The sequence below is a fragment of the Falco peregrinus genome, chromosome 18 (assembly GCF_023634155.1).
Source record: "Falco peregrinus isolate bFalPer1 chromosome 18, bFalPer1.pri, whole genome shotgun sequence".
Taxonomy (NCBI): domain Eukaryota; kingdom Metazoa; phylum Chordata; class Aves; order Falconiformes; family Falconidae; genus Falco; species Falco peregrinus.
This window is the reverse complement of record NC_073738.1, coordinates 6,095,259-6,113,686: the sequence shown is the minus strand read 5'-3', so window position 1 is coordinate 6,113,686 and position 18,428 is coordinate 6,095,259. Positions and strand designations below refer to the sequence as shown.

At 61.0% G+C, this 18,428-nt stretch overlaps 1 protein-coding gene and 1 long non-coding RNA gene across 2 annotated transcripts; one reads left to right on the top strand and one right to left on the bottom strand.

Annotated features, from left to right (window-relative positions):
- Nucleotides 1-1,209: 1,209 nt before the first annotated feature.
- On the bottom strand, nucleotides 1,210-16,503 carry COL1A1 (collagen type I alpha 1 chain). Its single transcript, XM_055789844.1, is given in 59 exon segments — nucleotides 1,210-1,594; nucleotides 1,674-1,916; nucleotides 1,993-2,183; nucleotides 2,747-3,029; nucleotides 3,116-3,223; nucleotides 3,386-3,439; nucleotides 3,536-3,643; nucleotides 3,756-3,809; nucleotides 4,072-4,179; nucleotides 4,269-4,322; nucleotides 4,543-4,650; nucleotides 4,780-4,802; nucleotides 4,805-4,886; nucleotides 5,033-5,044; nucleotides 5,046-5,084; nucleotides 5,086-5,121; nucleotides 5,124-5,198; nucleotides 5,391-5,444; nucleotides 5,849-5,902; nucleotides 5,992-6,099; nucleotides 6,204-6,257; nucleotides 6,366-6,419; nucleotides 6,535-6,642; nucleotides 6,996-7,103; nucleotides 7,320-7,418; nucleotides 7,519-7,563; nucleotides 7,850-7,903; nucleotides 8,028-8,081; nucleotides 8,185-8,238; nucleotides 8,596-8,649; nucleotides 8,931-9,029; nucleotides 9,113-9,127; nucleotides 9,129-9,167; nucleotides 9,385-9,462; nucleotides 9,464-9,484; nucleotides 9,697-9,750; nucleotides 10,052-10,138; nucleotides 10,140-10,160; nucleotides 10,253-10,306; nucleotides 10,570-10,593; nucleotides 10,595-10,669; nucleotides 10,749-10,793; nucleotides 10,878-10,976; nucleotides 11,309-11,362; nucleotides 11,562-11,606; nucleotides 11,720-11,773; nucleotides 12,056-12,100; nucleotides 12,202-12,255; nucleotides 12,358-12,411; nucleotides 12,594-12,647; nucleotides 12,775-12,828; nucleotides 13,047-13,100; nucleotides 13,384-13,428; nucleotides 13,822-13,890; nucleotides 13,976-14,068; nucleotides 14,153-14,188; nucleotides 14,284-14,318; nucleotides 14,504-14,698; nucleotides 16,303-16,503. Coding segments are annotated over 59 exon segments (4,359 nt in total). The 5' UTR covers nucleotides 16,385-16,503; the 3' UTR covers nucleotides 1,210-1,447.
- On the top strand, nucleotides 5,429-14,673 carry LOC114011697 (uncharacterized). Its single transcript, XR_003553740.2, has 3 exons — nucleotides 5,429-5,932; nucleotides 7,861-9,770; nucleotides 10,769-14,673. It is a non-coding gene; the product is annotated as an uncharacterized LOC114011697 (long non-coding RNA).
- Nucleotides 16,504-18,428: the final 1,925 nt, after the last annotated feature.

Genomic DNA, 18,428 nt, shown 5'->3' with positions numbered 1-18,428 from the left:
TACAGACTCCAGGAGAGCCCGGAGCATCCGCCAGGAGATGGGCCAGCAAGCGGGGTGGGTTCATGCCCCTCCGTGCCCGGGGAGGTATGGAGGGAGGGTGGGATGGATGGATGGATGGATGGATGGATGGATGGATGGATGGAGGAAAAGCTGCTGGAAGATGAGAGCGGAGCTGAAGATCCACCTGCTTAACCTGGAAAGCGGGGTTGTCCTTTTTCCCTTTCGAGGCTTTCAATTTTTTTGGCTCTCCCTTGCATTTGCTCCATGATTTGCTCATGGGATGGGTGAAGGGGGGGGAAATAGCACCTTTAGAAAATTCACAAGTTGAGCTGGACAGCAAAGGAGGTGGCGGTGGTGGAAATAAAATAGAGGGAAATTAAAACAAATGAAGCTAAGTCACGTCTTTGGAGGGTGTAGCACCAGGCGGTCCCAGGCTCGGGTGTTGCAGGACCAAAATAAGAGAATAATAATTAAAAAAAAAGGATAAAAATCCTAGGGGTAAGAAACCTCAGCAACTCCCGAGGGACCTTGAATGGAAGAAAATAAAAATAAAAGATCAATAGAGCAACAAAACAGGAGGAGGGTAAATATTAGAGAAAAATTAGCACCTTTGCTCTGAACCTGGCAGGAAAGTCCCGGCACAGCTGAAAAACCCCAAATGAAGCTAAAACTACTTGAAAATGAAACAAAATTAACCCCAAAATTAAAAAAAAAAAATAACACCAAAGCACAGCAGTGAGGTAGCCTTCCAGAAAAGGAGAGTACGCAGCGAAGGATCGGGTCTGCTCAGCGGCGGGGCAGCGGCTGCTCCCTGATGTGCTTGGAATGAATTGATTTTGCTGCCTGAATAAAATAAAATAAGGGGGGGGGGGGGGGGGGGGCGGGAACCAAAAACAAGGGAGTGGGTAGAGAGAGGGGAAACAACAAAAAAAAGCAATTTATAACCAAAAGTTAAACATCTTCCTTCCAGCAAAAAAATTAATATCCTAATGAGATGCAAGAAGCAAAGAGGCCAGTGGGGAGAGGTCGGCTGGAGGGGGGGGGTCGGCCGGTTCCGGCGCTCCGGGCTGGGGGCTCGGCACTGCAGGGGAGGCTCGGCACGGCCGCAGTGGCGCTTTCGGTGAGCTGAGCCATGCCGTCTTCAGGGCTGAGGAGTGCCTGACCCCGAGGAGGAGGAGAGGAGGGCAAGCAAGCGAACCCACTTCCTGGTGATTTTGTTTGAAAAGTCATTTATTTTTATTTTTTTTTAGTTGAATGCTTTTTTGGGTTTTTTTTTAGGTTTTTCTTTTATGGAAACGCAAATAGTTTTAGAGACGCTGGATAGAAACCGACACAAATTCAAGTCCATGTGAAATTTTCTCTTTTTTTTTTTGGCTGTTTTTTTTTTTTATTATTATTATTATTATCATTATTATTACTCTCTCCTGTTACGCGTGGGGCGTCCGGTTTACAAGAAGCAGACGGGGCCGATGTCAATGCCGAATTCCTGGTCTGGAGCACCAACGTCCATGGGAGCCAAATCTATGATGGGCAGGCGGGAGGTCTTCGTCGTCTTGTACTCGATGACTGTCTTGCCCCAAGCACCGGTGTGACTCTGCGGGGAGGTCGGGATCAGCCACGTCCCCATAATGCGCCCCCACCGCTGCCACCATGACCACCCCCAGACCACTCACCGTGCAGCCGTCCTCGGTGACACCGTAGGTGAAGCGGCTATTGCCTTCAGCCCTGATCTCGATCTCGTTGGCTCCTTGGAGGAGAAGGGCCTTCTTCAGGTTGCCAGTGTCGTGGTCCATGTAGGCGACGCTGTTCTTGCAGTGGTAGGTGATGTTCTGGGTGGCCTCAGTGGACATGAGGCGGAGGAAGGTTAGCTGGATGGCGACGTCAGCAGGGTTGGAGCCCTCACCACCATACTCGAACTGCCAGGGAAGAGGCGTTAGGCACTGCAGAGCTTGGTCCATCCCGGTTGTCCCCGCTCATTGTCCCCTTACTCACCTGGAAGCCGTCACTCATCGTCTCGCCAAACCAAATGTGCTTCTTCTCCTTGGGATTCTTACTGAGGTACCAGTTCTTCTGGGCAATGGTGGCCTGGGTGGGGTAGACGCATGTCTCGCCTGTCTCCATGTTACAGTAGACCTTGATGGCATCCAGGTTGCAGCCTTGGTTGGGGTCGATCCAGTATTCGCCTGTGGGGCAGAGGGAGGGTGGTCAGGGTGTGGGGCAGGAGCCAGGTGAATGGAAGGATGGAGGTGAGGAGCAGCCATGTGGGATGGAGGGGCAGAGGTGAGGAGTAGCCATGGAGGATGGCGGAGGTGAGGGACAAGTGGGAGGAACAGAGGATGGAGGGATAGGTGAGGGGTAGCTGTGAGAGAAGGAGGATGGAGGGATGGTGGGTGGAGTGAGGACCAGCCAAGAGAGATGGAGGAGGGAGGTGAGGAACAGGTAGGAGGGATCTCGGGGTGGAGCATGGAGCTGAGCAGCAGCCATGAGGAACAAAGGAAGGAGGTGAGGAGCAGCTGTGACAAATGGAGGATGAAAGGATGGATGTGAGGAGCAGGTAAGAGGGTTGGAGGTGAGGAACAGCCGCAAGAGGCAGAGGATGGTGGCACTGAGAGCAGCCTTGAGAGACAGGATGGAGGAATGAAGGTGAGGATCAACTGGAAGGGTGGAAGAAGGATGGAAGCGAGGAGCAGGTAGAGGGGACAGAGGGATGGAAGTGAGGGACACGAGGACCAGCGGGGACACTGACCGCTCTTCCAATCGCCATGGCACATCTTCAGGTCGCGGCAGGTACGGGCAGGGTTTTTACGGGTGCCCTCGGGGCTGCGGATGTTCTCGATCTGTTGGCTCAGGCTCTTGAGGGTGGTGTCAACTTCCAGGTCCCGGTCGCGCATTACGTTGGCATCATCAGCTCGGTAGTAGCGTCCACCATCGTGGGCCTTCTCCTGGGGTGGCTGGGGCAGGAAGCTGAAGTCGAAGCCACCGCTGGGGGGGCCGGGAGGACCAGGGGGGCCAGGGGGGCCAGGGGGACCCTGTTGGAGGAGAAGGAGGAGGATGGTGAACAGGAGATGAAAGCAGGCGGCTCTGGGCAGGTAGCAGTAGAGGGCAGGATACGTACGACAGGGCCAACATCACCGGTGCGACCGCGGGGGCCGGGGGGGCCGATGGGGCCGGGCAGCCCGTTAAGACCATCTTTGCCGGCAGCACCAGCAGAGCCAGGAGGACCCTGTGGAGAGGAGAAGAGGTGAGCGTGGCCATCCTGCCTGGGCAGAGTTGTCCCCTCCAGCCCTGACCCACATATCCATGAGGAGCCCGATGGCAGCGGGGACCCACTTCCCCCAGGATGCTCCAGCCCTGGCTGGAGGCCATGGCTCAGCTGTGCACTTACTCTTGGACCGGCGGGACCAGAAGCACCAGAAGGACCTTGTTCACCAGGAGAGCCCTGTGCAAAGCAAGGAAGGAGAAGAGCATCAGCATCTCGCTCTGCTTCCAGGCCGTGGGGCAGCAGCCAAGGCCACCATCACCCCGTGGGACTTACAGGAGGACCAGGTGGTCCCTGGAGACCGGAGAAGCCTCTGTGACCTTTCATGCCTCTGTCACCCTGTTCACCAGTTTCACCTTTGTCACCACGGGGACCTTGTGGACCCTGGAGGAGGAGAAGGAGGAAGATGTGTTGAGCAGGGTCCAGACCAGCAACTGCCCCTGCACTCATGAGGATGCAGAAGCACCGAAGAGGATGGAGGAGAACATCAACTTACAGCAGGACCACGAGCACCAGCAGGACCAGGGGGGCCAGCGGGACCTTGGGGACCCTGGGACAGGAGAAGAGAGGACAGGTTAGAGCATCCTCCACCTTCTGCTGCCACCAGCTCACAACAGCATCACCCTGAGGGGTGGTGGGATGCACAGCTTCCCAGAGTAGATCTCTTCAGGGAGAGCCGAGCCGGGGGCCAGACCCCAACCCGCCATAGGTTTGCACGATCAGTCCTTGCTCGGTAATAGGGTCGAGCCTGGGGCGACCCCTAGGCTGGGGAGGGGGGCAAGGGGGGTCACTCTGGGCAGAGCATCACTTACGGTCTCACCGCGATCTCCATTCTTGCCAGCAGGACCAACGGGGCCGGGGGCACCAGGGGCACCGGGAGCACCAGGGGGGCCAGCGGGGCCAGTCTCACCACGATCACCCTGTGGGGAGGAGGAGGAAGAGGAGAGGTCAGTGTGGGCCAGCACAGCCCCATTGCCCCCTCCCGCAGCCCCCTCACCAGCCCACTCACCTTGGGACCAGCAGCACCATCACGACCAGGGGCACCTTCAGCACCAGGAGCACCCTATGGAGAAGCCAAGACCCCCTTGTTAGGGCAGGTAGGGGCTAACGAGGCCCTCGATGGCACCATCTCTGTTCAGCCCGCCATGGGCCCTGCCATGCTCCGGCTGCAGCAGCGTTCATGAGTGCCATGAGCCGGCAAGTCCTCAGCACAGTGAGCCCAGCGCTGATGTGTAGGGGTCTGTGCCCCCCAACAACCCCACCAGTTGCCCACAGCTGCTCACCTCACGTCCAGCTTCACCGGGGGGTCCCGCCAGGCCGGGGGGGCCCATGGGGCCGGGAGGACCGCGCTCGCCAGGGGAACCAGAGGGACCTTGCTTGCCGGGTTCACCCTGTGGATGGGAGAGGGACAGGGGGGTGTCAGGCACCGGCGAGGCATCCTCCCCCTGGGGCCACACAGGTGAGCTGGACACCAGGGGGGGTCCCAGCATCGTTTTCCTGGGGAGCCCCCAGGTACTCACAGAGGGGCCAGGCAGCCCAGGAAGCCTCTTTCTCCTCTCTGTCCAGGGAGACCGACAACACCACGCTGGCCGGCGATACCTTGGGGTCCGGGGGTGCCAGGAGCTCCCTGCGGTGACAAATGGCACCTCAGGGTGGTGGCAGCAGCGGGGGCCACTGTTCCAGTGGAAGGGGATGGCCAAAGGATGCAGGGGGAGCATGATGCTGCCCAGCAGCCCTGGCGCTGTGGAGGGGGTCCGACGGGAGGTGACTTACAATGGGGCCATCTGGCACCAGGAGAGCCCTTCTCACCAGGGGGGCCAGGGGGGGCCAGCGGGGCCAGGTTCACCAGGGCGCCCCAGCGGGGGCCGGTTTCACCACGGGGTCCTTTGCCACCTTCCTTCCCGCTGGGGCCAGGGGGGCCAGGGAGGCCGATGTTTCCCTGGGTGGGGGGAAGCGATGCTGTCAGGCAGCAGCCCCGGGAAGCCCCAGCTGCCAGCTGAAGGGTGGCCAGGGGTGTCCCTGTGCCAACTGGAACTGTGCCAACTGTGTCCCCCCATCACCAGCAGCAACCATCAAGCACTTTCTTGCCCCCCTCCCAGCCCCCCACCTCTCACCCCGCCGGGGTACTCACAGAGGGGCCAGGGGGACCAACTCTTCCAGCAGCACCAGGGAAACCAGTAGCACCCTGGAAGGGAGAAAAGCTGGAGTCACCAGGGGCTGGATCGAGGCACCACCTGCCCCTGCAGTGGAGTAGTTCCAGGGGATAGTCCCCTGGCTGAAGGCCACCACAGGGAGCCCTGGGGCCAGTGGCCAGGAGGAAAGCATCCATCCGGGGAGGAGCTGGGGCTGATTTGGGGGTGGGGGGGGATAAAGGCAAATCCCCCTTTTCCCTCTACTTCATCCTCCCTGGGATGATGCCATCCCCCAGATGGTTTTGGGGGGTGCAGGGCTGGAAGTACCACAGCTCCCTTCTGCCCCACAGTGTTGGAGCAATGGAGCGAGACACAGCTAAGCCACCTCGGGGATGTTTGTGCCCAGGGGAGTCCCCTGGGGTCCCAAACCCTCCACCACCATGAGACTGGTACTTACAGGGGGTCCAGCACTACCACGAGCACCTTTGGGACCAGGAGCACCAACAGCACCCTGTGGAGGAAGAAGAGGAGGAGGAGAGAGGTGAGCTGCACCGTGGAGCTGGACCCCAAGTGGATGTGGGGTTGGGGGGTGCAACTTACAGCAGGGCCAGGAGCACCAGTGGGGCCGGCAGGGCCGGGGGGACCGGCATCACCCTTGGCTCCAGCATCACCAGTTTCACCTTTAGCACCAGGCTGGCCATCGGCACCCTGTGGGAGAATGGAGTGGGGTGAGGCGGATGGGGCTCAGCATCACCTCAGCAGGGCAGGATCAGGCCCCTGGAGCAGGGAGGCGTGAGACCGTTGCACTTACGGGGGGGGCCAGCAAATCCAGCAGGACCAGGAGGGCCGGGCTCGCCACGGTCACCCTAGGAGATAGCAAGAGTGGTATGACACCAAGCAGGGGACGGCCACTGACTGCCCCAAGGGATGGTCACCCATGGCAGGGCCATTGACCAGGGTGGAGGGACACTTACAGGAGCACCACGGGCACCAGTGGGACCAGCAGGACCCGGGGGACCAGCTTCACCCTGGAAAAGGGGAGGAAAACAAAAAAAAAAAGGTCAAGGCTGTGGTAAGGAGATGGTGGCGGATGCCAGGACACATCCATCCCCAGTGCAGTGTCTGGCTGGGGGGCAGCCCTACCTTGTCACCGGGAGCACCAGCAGGGCCAGGGGGGCCGATGGGACCAGTCAGACCTCGGAGACCGTCTTTGCCAGGAGCACCGTCAGCACCTTTGGGACCGGGGTCACCCTGGGAGAGGAAGATGATGGCAGGTTACGTGGGGAGGTCCCTGCTGGAGGTTCAGCCCCGCTCCTCTTCCTCTCCTCTTTGCAAGGTGGCACTGAGGCACCCCTGGCTCTTCATCCTCCCTAGGAGAGGCTGGGACCATCCTCCTCCTCCTGGGGTCCAGGAAGGGACTGTCCCTGAGGGCCACACTCGGAGGGGGACAGAGGTGGCACTGAGCATCCCCTCCCCATGCAGCTGCTGCTGACTGGCCTTGGCTTAGGGAATGTATCCAGCCCCAAGGGGACAATGAGGAGGACACAGGGATTACTGGGAGCAGAGGACCAAGGGGGGATGTCAGGATTTTGGGGGACACATACCCTGTCACCCTTGGCACCTGGCAGGCCAGCAGCACCACGCTCTCCGGGCATACCCTGCAGACCGGGGGGCCCTTGGTTCCCGGGGGCACCGGGAGCACCAGCATCACCCTGGGCAGGAGAGACAGAAATGGGTGTTAGCAAGAACCCAACGCTTCCTCAGCACTGCAAATTCCATCCCGGCTTCAGCCCCAGCCCCAGAAAAAGGGCGTGAAGCCAAATCCCCCTCCTCGCCTTTACACCTGCACCCCAAGAGCTGGGGATGGCCACCCATCACCCAGACAGTCCCAACACGATGTGGCAGAGGAGCTGAGACCTTGCACCTACCTTAGCACCATCGTTACCGGGAGCACCGTTAGCACCACGAGGACCTTGGGGACCGGGAGGGCCTTGGACACCACGTTCACCGGGGAAACCTCTCTCACCCTGGAGAGGGGAGGCAGGAGAGGGGCCAAGGCTGTCAGGGGGGTGGTGGGCACAGGGGGGTGCCAAGAGGCAGCTGAGGAGCAAGTGGGGTTCAACTTACCCTGGCACCAGCGGGACCGGGGGCACCAGCATCTCCGGGGACACCCTGTGCAGGAGGGGAGAGGGTGCAGAGTCAGGGCAGGAAGGGGTGGCCTTGGGGACAGGTGGAGGGGTCCCCAGGGTGCCCCCAGTGCTGGGGAGGGAGGGGAGTCCCGCAGTCCTGGGAGGACAGGGCAGGGCTGGGGTCCCTGCCGCTCCTGGGAGAGGCTACGAGGAGCACACTGCCTGGGGTTGCACTGGGGGTCCCCCATCCCAGTCCTCAGGCTGGGAGAGGGGCCATGGGGAGGGGCCAGGGGTGGTGCCACGCTACGGCCATGCTCACCCACACTCACCTGTTCACCAGGCTTGCCAGCCTCGCCGGGGGGGCCAGCAGGGCCCGGCAGACCCTGCGGAGGAAGAAGAGGAGTGATGAGACCCCACAGAGATGGGTGACCAAAGGGGATGAGGAAAGAAGTGTCACCCCCACCCTGCATGGCTTGTCCCCTCACAGGGGAAGGGGACACCCCTCACCTGGAAGCCAGGAGCACCAGCAGGACCTTGTTCACCTCTTTCTCCAGCAGGACCCTGAGGGAGATGGAACAAGTTGGGGGGGGGCAAGCTGGCTCCTGAGCCCCTTCTCTGGTGGCCAAGCGCAGCCACAGGTGGCCAAGGGCTCACTAATACTCACGGTGGGGCCGGGAGGACCTTGGGCACCAGCTTCACCATCTTTACCAGCAGCACCCTGTGGAAGAGGGAGAAGAGGGTGCTCAGAGCACAGCCCCAACCCACAGCCCAGCGATGTCCCCGTGGGACTCTGCACCCCCCCGAACGAGGTGAGGGGCTGGATGCAGCCGTAGCATCCTTCGAAGAACAGGAGAAGCCGCAGCGAGCTGCCCGCAGCCACGTCACCCCCCTGCTGTCTCCACTCCAGAGCTGCTGGCAGCCACCGGGCTGGAGTCCCAGCCACCTCAGCCCACCACCGTCCTCATCCTTGGAGCCTTCCCCAGCTCAGCTGCCCCACGCCCCGTCCCTGCCGCCTCACGCCGGGGTGAAGCTCCCTGCCAAGCCCCAGCCTGGCTGGGCTCTGGTGAATACTTACAACGGCGCCGGGGGGACCGGGAGCACCTCTCTCGCCGGGCTTGCCAGGCTCACCCTGAAAGCAAGAGAGCAGGATGAGACCCATGACGGTACCGCGATACCCACAGGCAGGAACCTACAGGCTGGAGGATGCACCAGCGCAGCCCTCCCTGGGGGACATGTGTCCCCTGAGCCACCCCTCCCTGAGCACCTGCCCCATGGGAGCCACACGCCCACCCGCAGCCACTGTCCTGGTGGTGGCGGTGGCCGGTGGGCAGGAGTCCCTCATGGACCAGGACTCTAGGCAGCAGCACCTCCAGCAGCCCCCCAGGGGAGGCAGCGCCCGGTCACACTCACCGCAGCACCTTTGGGACCAGGGAAACCCATCACACCAGCTTGACCTCTGGCACCAGGGGGGCCGGGGGGGCCGGGGCGACCATCTTGACCAGCGGGACCCTGTTATGGGGGGAGTGAGCACCCGGTTAGCAGACGCCATGGCGAGCTGAGGGAGGAGCAGGGCATTGGTGGGTACAACTTACGGGGGGGCCAGTCTTGGCCGTCAGGACCAGGGCTCCCAGGGCTTCCAGTCAGACCCTGCAAGGGAGCACGAGGTGGGTTAGGAGCTCAGGTCTCCCAAGAGATGCTCCAGTGAATGTGAGCATCCTGGAAAGCAGCTTCGTCACCAGCATGGAGAGCACAGCAGCCAGCATCCAACCCTGGAGCAGAGCCACCAGTGTGGTGGCCATGCTGATGTGGCTTGCTGCTCCTTGTAGCCACTGTGCCATCGTGCCCACCACCCTGCCATGCTCACCTTAGCACCAGGGAGGCCAGGTTCCCCAGGGCGTCCAGCTTCACCAGGAGATCCTTTGGGGCCGGCAGGGCCAGGGGGAGCCACGCTCGCCGGGGGGACCCTGTGGGGAGGGTGGGAGAGAGGACAGAGGTTACCCCAGCTGCAGGACAGCACCCGGGGATGAGGACCGGAGCAGTGTCACCAGAGCTGTCAGTGGCGCAGAATGAGTCTCACCACCAAGTGGGGACAGGTGACAAGTGTCCGGTGTCCCCACCGCCCTGGAGGACACGGCTTTCTCGCCCAGACAGGCAGGAGGGAGGTGTGGGCACCTACCTTGGGACCAGCAATGCCATCAGCACCAGGGAAGCCGCGGCTGCCAGGAGCACCCTGCGCGGGACATGAGAGGGGTCAGTGCGGAGACACGGGGTAACCTCAGGGGGTTTGGGGGTCCAGGGGAGGGATGTGCCACTGTGGGACCTGGCCACCAGTGAGAGCAGCCTGGTGTCCCTGCTGAGAACCTCCACTGGAGACCTCGGTGGGGCATTGGAAAGGGCTGGGGATGTCACCACAGTGGGTGCCTGGCCCTGCACACCTGTGAGGCTCAGCCACTGATATCAGGAGATGGAAGGAGGACAGGGATGGGGACAGGGACATGGCAGGGATGGGGACAGGGACAGCTCCTACTCACACGTTCGCCAGCGGGGCCAGGAAGTCCAGCAGGGCCAGGCTCACCACGAGCTCCTCTCTTGCCTTCCTCACCGGCTGGGCCGGGGGGGACCTTGGACACCAGCAGGACCCTGGGGAAGGAGACAAAGGGATGAGCACCCACAGGGTGCATGGGAGTCAGGAGGGGCTGAGCCGCCGAGGAGACGTGGTGGGGGTCACTTACAGGTTCGCCTTTGGCACCAGTGTCTCCCTTGTTGCCTGGAGCACCGGGTTCACCCTGGAAGTGGAAGGAAAGAAGAGAAAAGCAGTTTAACACCAGATGGATAAACAAAGGGAGCCCTGAGCTGCATCCTGCCCAGCCGCTCAGCAGGAGAGGGAATGCTCAGCATCTGTCAGCCCCCAGCACCATCCTGCCACTTGCAGGGCTGGAGGGAACAGGGAATGCCAGGGGAGACATCTCCAGGGAGGACCAGCAGCTTGCTGGAGCAGAAGGAATCTGACTCCGGGAGGAGGCGGGTGGAGGTGTCCAGGGATACTCACGCTGTTACCCTTGGGACCCGGGGGCACCGCTGGGACCCTGGGGTCCGGAGGGACCGCGGGCACCGGGGAAGCCAGGAGCACCAGCAATGCCAGGAGCACCCTAGGAGAGGCAGACGAGGTGGTGAGGAAGCAGCACAGCCCCTCATCCCAGAGCCAGGTGCAGGGCAAGGGACACTCACAGTTGCACCCTTGGCACCAGGTTGACCATCAGCACCGGGGTTCCCCTGCGGAGAGAAAGAGGAGGAAGGTTATGCCAGGGCTGTCAGGACATAAGGCCAAAGGACAAGGAGCCATCAGATGCCACTTACAGCAGGACCAGCAGCGCCAGCAGGGCCAGGGGGACCGGGCTCACCACGGGCACCCTGCGGACCTTCACTGCCACGAGCTCCCTGGGGACCGGTTTCACCCTGGGGAGGAAAAGGAGGAAGGAAGAGCTGTGAGCACAGAGGCTGCCCCTGAAACCTCTGACATGGCTGGTTGCTCCCTCCATCTGCAGCTCCCTTCCCGTGGAGGTAAAGCCTGGAGAGATGCTGATGGGACTTGGCTGGAGATGACCCCATCTGCCTCACTGTTCCAGGCAGCAGCAAGCCCATGGCACTTTGGGCTTTTTAATTTCTTGGCCACATGGGTAATCCATTTGATGCCCCGTCCTTTTCCCCCCACCCCATGCTCCAGTTTCCACCAGTTTCTCCCAGCCCAGGAGATGCCACCTGGGAGGAGATGGCCAGGCAGGTCCTACCTTAGCACCAGCAGCACCAGGGAAGCCAGGGGGACCAGCGGGGCCAGTTGGACCCTAGACAGGAGAGAGGGCACATATCAGAGGAGGGATCCCACCTCACACATCTGGTGCTGGTGGGTTTTCTGGGCAGCAGAGCTCTGACCCCCAGCCAGGTATCCCAGACATGGTAGAGCTGGGATGGAATCTCCCTCCGGAGAAGCTGGAGCTGATGCCAGGTGCTGGCAAAGGGTGGATGGTTTTGGGGGTTACTTACGGGAGGACCGGCAGCACCAGGAGCACCATCGTTACCACGAGCACCCTGTGGGAGAGGAGGCACCCATTAGTGATGCCCACCAGCAGGAGAGGTGGCCCCCAGTCCCCCCTGCACCCCAGGGCAGGGGATGCTCAGCCCTACCCAAACCAGGTACTTACAGCAGGGCCAGAAGGACCAGGACGGCCTCTCTCGCCGGGAAGCCCACGAGGACCCTGGGGAAGGGAGGACACATCTGAGTCACCAGAAGAGACACTTTCCCCTTTCCAGGCCTTCTCCCATCCCTGTGCCCACCTCGTTCCCCCCCTGCTCCTGCCCACAGTGACATTTCCAAGAGGTTAAACCCCCTCCCACCCCATTCGCTGGGGCATCCCTGGGAAGCATCCCCAAGGACGAGCTGTTCCCCCATCAGGTCTTGCCCCCCATCCCCATCCCTGTCCCCTTTTGCTGGCCGAGGCCAGATCACTGCCATGGTCCCTGGAGGCTCCAGCACTCACCATCTGCCCAGGAGCACCGTTCTCCCCGGGGCTGCCGGGCTCACCCTAGGAGAAAAGACAACATTGAGGGAGCTGCGCCGGAGGGAAGGAGGGAGCAGCGATGACTTTCCTGGGAGGACAGGGGTGACACTGCCACTGCTCCTCACCTTGGGGCCAGCAGGACCAGGCTCACCCTTGGCACCATCCAGACCACTGAAGCCCTGGGGAGCAGGAGAGAGAAGAGGGGGGTCAGGAGGGGACGCCCCAGTGAGATCAGGCTCCCCCTTCCCCTAAATCTTGCAAGTGTGGGAGGAGGGACTCACTCTGTGACCCTTCATGCCTGGCAGACCGGCTGTTCCTGGGAGACCACGTGCGCCCTAGGAGAAAAGGGAAGTGGTGATGGAGGTGCTCGGGTGGGCTGTCCCCACATCCCACTACCCCTGTCCCCAGTGGGGACAGGTAGCTGGTGTTACATCCTTGCTTTGCCACCAGGCAGGCCACAGTGGGGGTGCCCCTCCTGTGCCCCCTGGGGGGGGCACCCTGGCCAAGAGCAGATCACCTGGGGGCCGGGTGGACCGCGCTCTCCGGGACGGCCGGGCTTTCCAGCTTCACCCTAAGGAGAAGGACACTGTGTTGGTGGCATGTCCCCAAGGCAAGCAGCTTCTGCTCCCCTGGGGGGCTGGCAGGGCCACCAGGCCCCAAATGGAAAGGGGAGAAGACCCTATCCACAGGTCGCTTACGTCATCTCCATTCTTGCCAGGGGGGCCAGCAGGACCACGGGGACCCATGGGACCCTAGGAGAGATGCAGGGCAGGGGTGAGGATGCTGTGGGTGACAGCTGTCCCCTGTCACCTGGGCTGGACAGTGCCAGGCTCTGGCAGCCCCATTCCCATGATCCCAGATGAGATGTCCTGGAGCAGGGACAGCATAGCCATGGCCAGGGCTGGGAACAGGCAGCCTTGTCCCCATCCCTGCAGGATATCAGGCTGGAGAGGGAGGTGGCAGGACTCACAGATGCACCAGGCTCTCCGGGTTCACCAGGGGGACCTTGGAAACCTTGAGGACCCTGTGGGTTGGTAGGGAAAAAAAGATAAAAGAAAAGGGGGGAAGGGGAGGAATGGGTTAGAAAATTAGAAGGTTTGGCCTGAACACCCCAGTGGCAATGGCAGTCCCCCTGCCTCCCATACGGTGGCACAAGGACATGCATCCCCATGTATTCCTGTAGCCACTGGGAAGAGTGGGACACCCCATCCTGCCCTCACCCCCATCCCATCCCACCTGGCCTCCCACCACCCAAAGGGGCCCATGGGGCTGCTGTCCCCCTAACGAGGGGAGGAGGAGATACTCACAGGAGCACCAGGAGGACCGGGGAGACCGCGGGGACCAGCTGGACCCTGGGAAGGATAACAGAAAGTGGTGATGAGTGGCTGCCATGTTACTCTGTCCCCATCCCTGTCCCCATCACCAGCCATTCCCTGTCTCCGTTGCCACCCCATCCCTGTCCACACTGCTACACCACTACCACCCCATCACCACCCCATCCCTGTACCCATCAGCACCCATTCCCTGTCCACATTGCCACCCCATCCCTGTCCCAAATCACTATCCCATCCCTGTCCCCATCACCTCCAGGACCAATGTCCCTCCCCATCCCTCCCACCTCCTACCGCTTGGCAGCATCCTCAGCACTGCAGCATGGGAAGTGCTCCTGGTGCCTCACCTGGCTTCACACCTCCCCCTGTCCCCTGTGTGTGTCCCCAGGGGACCAGTGCCACCCCGGTGCTCACCATGGGGCCAGGCACGGCCATGCCACCGGCTTTCTCATCGTAGCCATAAGACATTTGAGGAGCGAAGTTCTGCAGGCAGGAGGGAGAGCAGGGGGTGAGCAGGGCACAGGCACCCCCGTGGGGGTCTGTGCACCGGGGACCCCCCCATACTCACTCCGCCAAGGCCTGGAGGACCTGGAGGGCCTGGGGGTCCCGGGAGGCCAGGCTGTCCAGGGATGCCATCTCTGCCAGGGGGGCCGGGGAGTCCCTGTGGGGAGAGAAGAGGAGGGTGAGCTCCAGCAGGACGGGGGACCTGGCTGAGCTGGGAGGGTCCTGCAGCGGCAATACCCACCCTGTCTCCTTTGGGGCCGGTGTCTCCCTTAGGGCCCTGTCAGGGAGAGATGAAATGGGTCGTTAGAAAAGGGGGTCTCCAAAAACAGGTGGGGGCTGCCACAGGGTTTGGGGGCACAAGGGAGCCCTTACCTCTACTCCAGCGCTTTCTGGGTAGACAGGGGAGGCTGCGGGAGGAAGGACGGGCATTGAGAGGAGCCCAGCATGCCCCATCCCCCCACCCAAACCCACCCCCATCCCGCAGTCTGGGCACCCAGGGGGAGGGATGCTGAGCCAGCACAGGGTCTGGCTCCCTGGGGACAACGAGCCTGCGTGGGGCTGGGGCCAGGGGGACACGGAGGTGGCACAGTACCGTCGGTGTCGGGACAGATGGGGCAGCACTCTCCGAAGGGGATCTCAGCATTGGGGCAGTCGGAGGTGTCCTCGCAGATCACCTCATCGCAGAGGATGTTGCCACTGTCGCAGACGCAGATCTGGCAGGGTTCGGGTTTCCACACATCCTTGTCGTTGTATGTTAGCCCATCCTGTATGCAGCTTCCAGTATGAACTGGGAGAGAGGGCAGGGCACGGGGAAGCGTGAGGGCAGGGGCATGGCGGCGGCCCCCTGCACGGCCCTGCTCTTGCTCTTGCCCCTTTCATCCCCCCCTTGCTCCTGCAGCGTTTCTCCCTTTCATCTGTTTCTCATCAGGCCGTCGCGGTGACACAGGAAAAGCACCACAATAAACTCTTCCCACATACGCTGGAATTTAAACAAAAACCTCCAGCCAGTTGCTACGTCCCGCAGCGGATGGGGCCAAGGCAAATACCCCCGCGGCGGGCAGGGGGTTGGCATGGGGGGTCCCCGCTGGCCACGGGGGACGGGGACAGGAATGGGATGGGGATGGGATAGGAATGGGATGGGTGGGATCGGGGAAGGGGGGGGTTGGCCCCAACGTCTGGGCTGAAATTAGATCCAGGCGGCTTCGGGATAAGGCTGGATCAGGCCAGATGGGTTGGGGAATAAGAGTCCAGGACTGGAGGCGGGGGGGGGGGCGCGGGGGGGGGGGGGGGGGGCTGGCGTGGGGAGGGCAGGGCAGCGCGCCAGGGCCCAGGGCTGGCCCCACAGTGGGAAGGGGTCCTGGAGAGAGGGCACGAAGTTCTCCCGGCCTGCAGCCCCCCGCTCAGCAAGGGCAAAAAAAGCAAAATGAAAAAAACCCACCTATTGCAAAAGGCCAAATGCAGAATGCAAAATGCCTATTGCAAAAGGAAAGATGCAAAAGGCAAAATACAAAATGCCTGTGGCAAAATTCAGAATGCAAAAGGCAAAATACCTATTGCAAAAGGTAAAATGCAGAATGCATATTGTCAAATGCAAAAAAAAAAAAAAAAAAACAAACCAAAAAAGGTACCGAAAAATCCACCCCAAATGACAAAACTGGCAAAATGCAAAGGGTGCTGCTGGCCTGGCTCCGTCCAGGGTCCCCCGTGTCCCCACGCCTGCAGGTGGCAGGCGCAGGCAGCCCACCAGGGCACAGGGGGACCCTGGCAGTGGGGGTTGGTGACCCCAGCCATGCCCCCAGCCCCCCAAGCCCCGGTGCAGCCCCACAGGGAGGCTGTGGGGTGGGCATCCCTGGCCCGGGGTGGCCGAGCGGGCTGGCCAGTCCCAGCTCCACAGGCTGCCGAAACATTTTGCTTATGAATCATCCGAGACTTTTCTAATTCTTTCCTGATGGCTTTTGCAGATCCTGGGGCCAGGCCCCCCTCTCCCCTCCTCTCCCCCCTCGCCACTCTCTCCCGCGCTCTTTCCCCCCTTTCCCCTTCCCTGCCTCCTCCTCCCCTTCTTCCCCAGCTCCCTCCTTCCCGCCGGCTCCTCTCCACCCTTCCCTCCCTCACTGCTCTTGGCAGGGCGCCCTGACTCTCCACTCTAGCACAGACCCCCTAAAACCCCTTCACCCCCCAACCCCAAATCCCCCCACCTCCTTCCCCCCCTCCTGCCCCCGCCACCTAATTTGTCCAGGTTTTTTTTTTCCGCTCCAGATGCCAGCTGCCCCTTTATGCTTCCCCAACCCATGGCAGCAGGACCAAGTGTCGAAGATGCTGCCCGACCCTGTCCCCACCCGCCACCCCGCATCCCACCAGCAGTGAGGACCATCACCGGCGCCGACTACTTACTGTCTTCTTCTCCTTGCCCGCGGGTGAGTAGTACAGTCGCTGCTATCAACAGCAGTAACCGAGAATCCACAAAGCTGAACATGTCTAAATATTAGACATGTAGACTCTTTGGGGTCTCTTTTGTTCTTAGGTTGGGGTCATACGGGGCCGATCCAACTCTGGAGCTCCAAATCCAGACCCCAGCAGAAACTTCCTACTGCCCTTGCCCACTCCTTCGCCTCCTCTTATATACGATGCGCCAGCGGGGAGAGGTGGGACCCATCGCAACCGGGGAATTTTGGACGGCCCCTCGGCCAATCAGCAGCACCCAGCGAGTCGGGGGGCACCCCTTGCACCCCCCCCTCCGTCTGTCTGTCCATGCACACGCATACACAGACATGCACATGCATGTCATCCCGCACTGGGGCTGGGAGCGGTGGTTGTGGGGTGGATGGGAAGGGGATGCTGGGGTGGGAGGTGGGGGGCATGGGGGGGGGTTGTTTTGGGGGTGGGGGTTTTGCACCCTGAGGTGTCTGGGGGACTGGATGTGGCTGGGTGGGGTGGGGACAGGCAATGTGGCACGTGGCGCTTTGGGGACCCTGGTGCTACACGACGCTGGGCGCTGCACCAGGGGAGCCGGGGCACGGCAAACGCCTGCTCCTGCCTGCGACCCCCCACCCCTGCCACCCATCCCCACATCCAGGGTGCGCCGGCACCCACCTACCCACCTGTCCCCATGAAGACCCTCATGCAGCAGGACCAAACCCCCCAGCCCAGCACAAAGGCCAAGGGCATGAGCAACAGGCACCCAGAGCATCCCTTGGGTGAGGAGCCCCGTACGGGACCCCAACTCACAGACACACCCAACCCACCACCAAGAAACACTCGCTTAGGTTTTTTTTTTTTCCTTTCTTTCCATCTCTTTCCTTTCTTTTCCTCACTCCTTTCCCTGCTAGCCATCCGGCTCCCTCTCCCCTCTCCCCTCCTGGCACGCCTCCATGGCCGTTTCCACATTTGAAGGAGCCACGTTGGTTGGAAAAAGCAAAAGCTCGTTGACAATAATCCACAATCTACTGTGCAATTTGGGGAGGGTGTAATTACACGCCAAAAAAATATACGTATTTACCAGGGCTGGGGTGGCTGCCTGGAGCTCAGGGATGGAGTGGGGAAGGAACCCTGCAAAGGCAATGCGGCACCCGGGGGAGGTCACCCCCTCTTTTAAGGGGTGATTTTTAGGGAAAGGGGTGGCAAATGGGGGTAGGGTCTTTCCTGTAGGGGGGGAGCAAAGTCCTGGGTCCAGCCCTCACACCTCTGCTTGCCCCCCCACCACACTGAGGGCTTGCAGGCTCTTCAGCACACTGGGAGCACTGGGAGCAGCACAGGGCTCCCTGCAGAGGGAAACCACGTCTGAGCGGGAGGTCCCACCAAGTTACTTTTTTTTTTCAGGAAAAAAATAAATCAATGCAATTTAACAATGAAATAACGGGGCCGGGGGGTGGGGAAGAGACACGTCGAAAGAGAAAAAAAAAAACCCAACGACCCACCCTCACACCAGTGACCTCTCGAGGTCTTTTTTTCCAGCCTGCAATTAAATGCAAAGAAAAAAAACAGCCCAGGAGGAGTTATCTGTGCGGGTTGCACACACGCACACACACGCATGCACACGGGGACACGCGTGCGCGCGCAAGGAGCAGCTGGCCAGCTTTCAAGCCCTGTATCTATGCATCCGAGACACGTTGCAGGAGAAGACTCCTCCAATCATGCCTCGGCAACTCGAAAACCCCTGGCCAGGCTCCAGCCTGAAGATGTGTCTTAATTTTTGCAGCATGACAGAAAAGAAAAGAATGTCATCTTTTTTTTTTTTTTTTTTTTTTTTTAAATATATGCATGGAGAGGGAGGAAAAAAAAGGAGGGGGGGGGGAACGGGGAACGGGACGATGCCACCTCATCAGCCCCCGGCCGACTGCCCCAGGAATGCAGGAGGGTTCGGTGCAGGGGTTTGGGGGCTGGGAAGGGAAAGGGAAGAAATCCTGCTTTAAAAAAAAAAAAAAAAAAAAAAAAATTTAAAAAGCCTGGAAAAGTCATTAGGATCCTAGGAAGCGGAATGAGAGACGCCAAGCATAGGCCTGGGCCGACTGCTGCGGGTG